At 34.1% G+C, this 8,929-nt stretch overlaps 1 protein-coding gene across 1 annotated transcript; it reads right to left on the reverse strand.

Annotated features, from left to right (window-relative positions):
- Positions 1 to 462: 462 nt before the first annotated feature.
- On the reverse strand, positions 463 to 1,227 carry LOC107647268 (uncharacterized). The gene has a single exon (XM_016351364.2). The coding sequence runs from the start codon at positions 1,225 to 1,227 to the stop codon at positions 463 to 465; it is 765 nt and encodes a 254-aa protein (XP_016206850.2).
- Between the last annotated feature and the right edge of the window lie 7,702 nt (positions 1,228 to 8,929).

Consider the following 8,929-nt stretch of genomic DNA (forward strand, 5'->3'; position numbering starts at 1 on the left):
AATATAATATATTGTAAACATTATTCAATCTTCGCCATTATCAGAATCTTTAATTCGTACATTATTAAATCAGAGGAACTTAAAAAACAAAAAATAAAAAAAAAAAAAAGCGAGAAAGAGAAGATGAACAAGAGAAAGTTAAAGGAAAACAAAATGGCATTAATCTAGCTAAGAGTTCAGAATAACAGTAGGTGCTTCAGATTTGGACTAAAAATCTAAGCTCTGCAGCAAATACTACTACTAATACGCATTAATTTAAAGCAGTTTCTTTCTCTCTCTTTTTCTCATATCACTCTCATAAAGCAAAAATAATAGAAAGAAAAAGAAGACTGTTCCACTTCCATAACACTATATACTATATACTAACAACAAGAAGTCAAGAACAAGAACAAGAAATGATCGATACTGAAAACAATGGAACCCTAATAAGTAATAATAATAATTAAAAAGAAAAAGGAAAGTTCATAAGCGAAGTGTGAGGTCGAGGTTAACGTTATCGGAAGCATCAGAAGAAGAAGCTGGAGCAGCAGAACCAGAAGCGTTATTGTTATGTGAAACAACATGATACTGATACTGAGGGGGATTGGTAGTAGTAGAAGTGGAAGATGAAGATCCGGAAGAACCACCTTCACCACCGCCATGGAAGAATCCCAGTGAAGAAGAAGGAGCATGATGATGATGATGATGATGATGATGATTCATTTGCTGATGCTGCTGCTGAAACTGCTGCAATGGTGGCGGAGGATCCATTTCAAGCCAGTAAGGGTTTCCAAAGAAACGGCCACCGCCAGCGCCGCCGTGATGATCAGCGACTTCCATTTCATGTTGAGGCATAGCCATGGCAGCGGCAACCATAGCCGCCTTGTTGTTGTTGAGATCGTTGCTGTTTCTGAGAAAGAACGGAGGAGAAGACTCCATGGACGGAAAGAGCGAGTGTTGTGGCGGCGGCGGCGGTGGTGGTGGTGGTTGGAGAGTGACCGTTACGGCGGTTCTTCTAGCGGCAGCTCGTTCGAGCTTGTGAGCGTTCTGATGGCCGCCGAGGGCTTGTGATGTGTAGAACTTGCGGTTACAGAAATGGCATTGGAATGTTCTAGAAGGTGGTTGTTGGTGAAACGGTTGAGTTAGTTGCTGTTGTTGTGGTCTCTTTGAAGAAGGAGGAGATGATTCTTTTGAAGAAGAATCACAAGTTGGGTTCAAGAACTCGTATACGGCTGTTGGGTCTCCCATTTACAAATCAATTCAAAACAACAAAACCAGGCTAAGAGAGTGTGTGTGTGTGTATGTGTTTTTAATTTCCAAGAAGTGGGTTATGCCTTCGTTATTAATACACACCACGGGGTTATGTCCGTACAGTATGCGCCTTTAATTTGCTTCTTTTCTCTCTTTTTTTTTTATTTTATATTTATTTTGTCATGAGTTTATCCCGTCTCTCTTTAACATTTTCGTTCCATTCCCATTCTCGTTGATAATTCACCAATCAAATTATAAAATTAAAATATAAGTGATTAAAGAAGAACTATCATTGTTTAGTTTGATGAGTGGCTCATTATAATTTTGATTAATAATATTAGACAAGGCAATAATTTAAAATTATTTTATTTAATTTTATATATGTAGTATTTATAATTATATATTTATTATTAAAATTTCTCAATGATTCTAATAATAATTAAAAATATAAAATAAAATAATTAACGATAATATAAAATAAGATAATTTTATTGTTTTGAAGTATTTTTTGTTAAGAATTGGCTGTGTTGCTCAATTCAGTTTCATCAAATAGGAGGGGTAAGTAATATAGTGAGTTAGAACACTCATTATGTATAGTATATATATGTTTTTAATTAATATCGAATAATAATAATTAGAAAAAAAGGGTTTATATTATTTTATTTTGGTTCATAGTATTTTGGTGGGGAATTGGGGATAGATGAGAGTACAAAGACAGTACAATTATGCATCATATATATAATTGACATGAAGGGAGAAGGGGGAGCACATTCCCACATATGATACATATCCACAGCTTTTGAATTGAGACACACAAATCAAAATTAAACAAGTAGAGGAATAAAAAGCCACTTTTTCTTTTCTTTTGTAATATTATTTCAACTTCGTAATGCATTGATCCTACATATATATATCCTATCCTATACTACAAATAAAACAAAACTCTTCCAAAAGCTATACTAACTATAGTGTTATTTTGCAAACTCAAACATATAGTTAATTACTCAAATATGAAGTCCTTAATTGAACTAGCATACATAGTTGAAACTGAACTACAACAACAACAATAATCAATTTAATTTTATATATTAGATGAAACTGAACTTATGAGTAACACATAGCTAGCTAGCCCTTTAAATCAATTGATGAACTTAATTTAACTGCTATAATAACTAACGTATTAATTCAGATCTATATATATAAAAACTCTCAAGTGTGTCAAGTTGAAAGTTGAAACTAGAGTCGAATTTGATTTATCATGAATTGCAGTGCATGAATAAAGAGGGGCAGAATGGGAAATAGAGGAAGAATGGAATAGAAGAGGGACGATGTAATTAGTAATGAGCAGATAAGGACAAAGAAGTTGCATTGAGGCATCTCTGTGTGAAAAGAGTGTAATGCAGTTAGGCGTTAGCATAGCAGAGAGAGTGGGAGTGGGAGTGGTAGTGAGTAGTGAATGTTTGTTTGTCCCTCACACACACACTCTCTTTCTGCTGACACCACTACTCTCTCTCTCTCTCTCTCTCTCTCTCTCTCTCCTCTCATAAATCGACAGCGAGGCAATACGGTTACACAGAAAATGAAAAGAGATACCTGAAGCCCTACTTAGCCCGCCTTTTAGGCACAGCCACTACAAGAGTTTTCATTGGAGCAATTCACAAAGATTAGCATGCACATTGCATTTTGCATATTGCATAGTGCCACCCATATCAAACGCAATCATCCTCTCAGTAAATAAAGCACCTAACCACATACAAACTATCCTCATTATATCATATATATCATCTCTCTCATCGCAATAATTCCCTCCTTTTGTTTGGTGACATAATTCCCTCCAATTATATATTTTACATACTTTCCATTCTTATTTTATTTTTATTTTAGGATAAAGTATATTTGTTTTTCTGTGATTTTTTACAAAAATATATTAGTATTTAATTTATTTAGTTTTATGTTTGATGTTTTTTATTTTTGTCAAAATTACTTTAAATATTAACTCCATCTAAAATATTAAAAAAATAAAAATATTTAGAAATAATTTTCATATGAATAAAAATATTAAAGATAAAATTATATAAATTGAAAATATTAAGAATAAATTGAACGAAATTAAACCTCAAAAATATTTTTTTAAAAATTACAAACAGTCTCTACTTTTTATTTTAACTTAATATATAACGTTAGAAAAAGTATAGGGTACCAACATATTATCTGCCAACTTCTGCCAATTCTTATTTATAATTGTGTTTCATGGAAGTGTGTTCGTGGATATGTTTAATAATTAATATATTTTAAATACATATATAAAGAGACACATCCAGAAAATATATCTATAAAGACACTTCTATTAAACACAGCTATAAAAAAGACATTTTTATTAGACACATCTACGAACACATTTTCATAAAACACAATTATAAATAAAAGTTGACAGAAGTTGACAAATATGCTGTTGGTAACGTAGTGGAACCGATAACGTTATTATTATATATTGCTACAGAACAAAAGTATCTAATTTCACGTGTTTTTAATTTTCATATAATAATAATATTACAGTGAAATGAAAGGACATTTGATCAGAAGGAGAGAGAGAGAGAGAATAGTAGTAGACTGTGATGGCATCTAGCATATGGCACTCACGCACTCACACTCACACTCACACTCACACTCACACTACTACTTAGCTTCATTCTTCTTCAGGTTTTCTTTTTTCTTCTCTTATCCTCTCCCACTTTCCCTACTACTACGTTATATATTTAAATAATAATTTTTTTTCACTAACTAATAAAATATCTAAAAATTCAAATGCTAACAAAAATAATAATTATAGAAGATAAAAATGACAAAAGCTCAAAAATGGCTCTTAATAAGTGAAATGTCTATGGTTGAAATCCCAAGCCTCAAGTTGGTTTTGATGTAAGATAAAATGGGTGTTGTTTTGCAATTTTTATTTTTGATATTAGATTTATAATGCTATTTTTTTGAATGATAGATGACAAAAATATTAATTTTAAACGACATCGATTGATTTAAAATGCAGAAATCATAGCCTTTAATTTTTGTTTTAAAAATATTAAAATACAAAAATTAAATATTTTAATTTTAAAAAATACCAAAAATTATAATGTTAAAATATATGCTTGCTCTCACTTTCATCCACAAAGGAAATTGCTGTTATTTTGGGGTATGTGCTTCATTAATTTCATCAAGTTGTATGGCTTTCCTTAGTGGGATTGTTCTATGTTGTTAATAAAAACGACGTCATGTTGCAGTGTTTACCACTTTAGTCATATGATGAAATATATATCTGGAATTATTTTTGGTGAAAAGACCAATAAGGCACACAACATAATAATTAATTCATGTTAATTATTCATTAATATTTGTTATATTGTCTCATACTATAATTAATGTTAAAATTTCTTCAATAATGATTAATTACTTTGAATTCAAAAGTAATTAATTTGAAGTCACTACTATCAACTATGTAATGAAATTGAATTTCGTATATAACAATCTATCTTAGCATCTCGTCTTCCTCTTCTTATATGCTAAACATGAGTTTTTATCCAAGTTATTTGAGGTGAGACGTCACATTCTCATCACTTTTTTTTCTTCAAAATACTCATTCTTTATCTCATTAATTCATATCCCTCATATTCCTTAATTACTTATTTTAATCCAACAACTTTAATTCTTTTTTTTTTTTTTAGTCTAACAAATCTACAGTTATTACAAGAATTTACAATTGTCGTCACTAACTTATGGAATAAATTATTAGAAATAATAATACAAGGCACATGCAAAGAATAAAAATTAAACAAATATACTAAACATGACGTGTATGGGTTTTTGTAGATAATACACAATCTAATTATTTCTGTTAAAAAAAATTCTTCCAATATATGTACAAATTAACAAATTGCCAAAATTAATTTTTTTTGGTAATTAAAATTAAGTTGTTATTGTGCAAGCACTCAGACAGTAAGTTCACTCGGGCTTATCTGAACAAATAAAAAAAAAAAACTGCAACTGTAAAACATTTTTATTAATAAATAAATAAAATCTTAAACAAACTTTTCCTATAAAATATCTGATTTTTTGTTTTAGTTCCTGTCAAATAATGATTTTAATTTTGATCGAATAAAATTCTAAAGTTGTATATTTTAATTTTCAGCAGTAGTTTACTCTATTAATACATATTGATGTGGATTAAAAACTTATTTAAGTTAATTAAATTAATTCATTTCGTGACACAGAAAAAAAAAATGAAGTAGGTTGTACGATGTACGAAACATAGTATGCATACGGGGTCGATTCTTTTTTGCTGTCACCAAATTAAAGTTCTAAAGCAGAGTAGTCTCTACACCTTTCATGTTCTTTTTTTTTTATTTATTATTTCTTTTTTATGTATAATTGTATACGTAATTTTTTATGGGAAAAAGTCTGTTGTTAAGTTTGTATAAAACAGAAATGGGCCAAAAACAGTTAAATATGGATACCAAAAACAAGAATCTCCTCATAGCAGCCCATAGAGTCCATGCAGGTTGCAAAAATCTTTTTTATATTTTAGAGGTTAAGAAAATAATTTGTTTTTTTATTTGTTTTACATTTCACAGTTTATGAAAAGCATTTTGTAGGAGAAGCGGTGTAGACCACCTTAGTTCTCTCTCAGGAGAATCTTTTTCTTAGGAGTGTCTTTGGTAATCTCTCTTTCTTTACAACAATTGAGCCACCTTTACTCTTGTCTTATAGTCATGGCACAACCAGAGGATCAGTCTATTGAGGGAGATGTCGGTCATCTCAACCCAGAATATGATGAGAGTTTTATTGAAGGAAATTTGAACATGGTAGAAAAAATTATTTCTGACAAAGAAGTCAGCTTCAACACGTGCAAAGCGGCTCTGCTGGGAATCTGGGGGAATCCGGAGGGAGTGGCGATCTCAGAGGTGGGTAGAAATAAGTTTCTGATCAGCTTCAGGAATGCTAGCAAGGGTGTTCAGATACGAAAAGGTAGACCTTGGAGCATCAGAGGGAATCTTGTGAACCTGCAAATATGGAATAACAGACAGTCAGTATATGATGTTGACCACAAAACTATGAAATTATGGGTACAAATTCATGGGCTTCCCCTTCATTACTTAACGACAAAATCAGCAGAAATCACTGGGAAGAGACTGGGTATTGTGATGGAAACGGAAAACCCTAGATGAAATAACATCCTTCAGAGAACATTTTTGAGGGTTAAGGTAACTTTGAATGTCACTAAACCTTTACCTACTGGTTTTTGGGTAGCTAGAGAAAATTTCCAAGATCTGTGGGTTGATTTTAAGTATGAAAGGATTCAGGATAGCTATTGCCTAAACTGTGAAATTCTTGGTCATAATAAAAAGGAGTGTAAGAATCCAATGGCAACTGCATGTTGGGACCTTTGAAACCAAGGTATGGCCCGGGGTTAGGGGTTAACAGAGCTAAGGCTATTTCAACTAGGGGTGTAGAGCAGAGAGTGGATGAGGAAAATAGGGTGCTGTCGGAGGATAAACAAGCGGGTGGAGGAGTGTGCGAAAAGTTGGAGCTTCCCATGGAGGAATTGGCTGATGGAAGGTGATCGGATGATAAAGCAGGGGGAGGGGTTCAGAGAACTTTTGAATGCAATCTGGACCAACAGAATATCAGTCATAGAGAGAGCCAGGGATCAAGGGTGCAGATTGATGATGATTCAGTAAGTATATCACCCAGGCGCGCTGTGTATCAAGACAAACATTCAGGTTTGGGTGAGAAGCAAGCAGACCTTTTGAACACGATAAGGAAAGGGAAGAATAAGCTTCAAGCGACAGGCGGCAATAAATGGGATGGCGGGCAAGGGGATGAGCGCATTCAGCTCCGCTCACAACTGAACGAAAATAATGAGGCCCCACCTTTTAATATGAGAACAACTAAGAATGAGGTTGATCTAGCTGACCTGATGGTGACTCAGAAAGAGACAGCAGACCTGCACGTAAAGGAAGGCAGCATAGATAATAACAAGGACTTATCTATTAGAGAAGAGTTGAACAGGCTCTTTGGCAAGAAGGGATCTCTGTAGAATCATCAATTCAACGTTGGAATGATGCAATCTACAGGGAGGGGAACAACTTGTATGAGTCAAGTTGCTGATCAGTTGTGGAGCTATAGGGAAAAACCAAAAACGAAGCGGATTGTCAATGCAAGCACCAGAACTGTGGGTCAAAGGGTGGAAACTATGGAGAAATATTTTGTTGAGCTACCAGAGGATCAGCAAGAAATGGATGAGGTTTGCATTGCAAAGACTCGGCAGAGGAATGAGTTCACATGGGCCCTGGAGCTAGCTTACAATTTGGGAATGCATCTGAACCTTAAAAGGAAAAGAGGGTTATGCATCAATGCAGATGTTGAGGCGGAAATGAAGGAATCCAAGGAAATATGTATGCAACAACCAAGTAAGAAGTACAAATCTGAGACTGGAACAGACATGGCTAAGGAGGCGGGCCTTCACATACCCCACCATCAGCCATGATTGTCGTAAGCTGGAACTGTCAAGGAATGGCGGCCCCTTCGATAGTGCATGAATTAAAAAGTATTTGTAAATATCACAGGCCGTCCATTTTGTTTCTTATGGAGACTAAAGCTAGTAAAGCAAGCTATGCTAGGATTAGGAGAAAGTTATGTTTTGATAACATGTTTTGTGTAAAGTCCCAGGGGTTATCCGGAGGACTTTGTATTTTCTGGAAAAGTAATGTAAATGTTCATGTTTATGCTTGGTGTGATAATTTTATCAGGACTAAAGTTAGTAGTGGTATTGATAAGGATCGGGAGGCTACTTTTGTCTATGGGCATCCAGATTATAAGAAAAGGAAGGAGCTATAGAAGGAATTATCCTTAGTAAATAATAATTTGGCTCAGCCAAGAATTTTGATTGGGGATTTCAATGATGTTATTTCACAAGACGAGAAAGTGGATCTGCACCCTAAACCGAGTAGTCAGATTGAATCTTTCAGGAATTTTGTACATGAGAATGCCGTTTTGGATTTGGAGTTACAAGGGATGCAATTCACGTGGTTTAGTAATCCGCGGAATGGTTGTGTCACGAAGGAAAGGCTAGATAGGGTTCTTGACAATTGGCAATGGAGAAGAGCTTTCCAACATGCTATGCTCTTTGCCTTACCACCTGTTAGTTCGGATCATACTCCCCTAGTTCTCAATATTAATCCTAGAGGTCGTAGGAGTAAGAATTTTAAGTTCGAGACTTTTTGGGTGGACCATGCTGACTGCGACTCTGTTATAAGGAGAGGATGGAGCAGTTCTGGAAATACTGGGGTTGACATTTAGACAAATCTTAATCGAAGAGCACATAATTGTAAGGAAGAATTGATCAAATGGAGTAGAGACAATTTTAAGAGAGCTGATGTCGAAATAGGAAAGTTAAAGGTTCGCCTTAAACAGTTGCAGGAAGCTGATTATACAGAGTCTCAACAAGAGGAGATCAACAGTCTGAAATTGGAAATTACCAGGTTATGGAGACAAGAGGAGAAGTATTGGAGTCAGAGGTCGAGGGTTAAATGGTTGAAATTTGGGGACAAGAATACATCTTTTTTTTTCACGCTTCTACCATTCAAAGAAGAGACAGAAATCGTATAGAGAGTTTACAGGATTCTTCAGGTAATTGGGTGCGTGGGGAAAG

This window comes from Arachis ipaensis, chromosome B6 (assembly GCF_059453495.1).
Source record: "Arachis ipaensis isolate K30076 ecotype BB chromosome B6, ASM5945349v1, whole genome shotgun sequence".
Classification (NCBI taxonomy): domain Eukaryota; kingdom Viridiplantae; phylum Streptophyta; class Magnoliopsida; order Fabales; family Fabaceae; genus Arachis; species Arachis ipaensis.

Bases quoted from the DNA above. Each gene is read 5' to 3' on its own strand.
- LOC107647268 (XM_016351364.2), bottom strand. From the start codon at position 1,227: ATGGGAGACCCAACAGCCGTATACGAGTTCTTGAACCCAACTTGTGAT.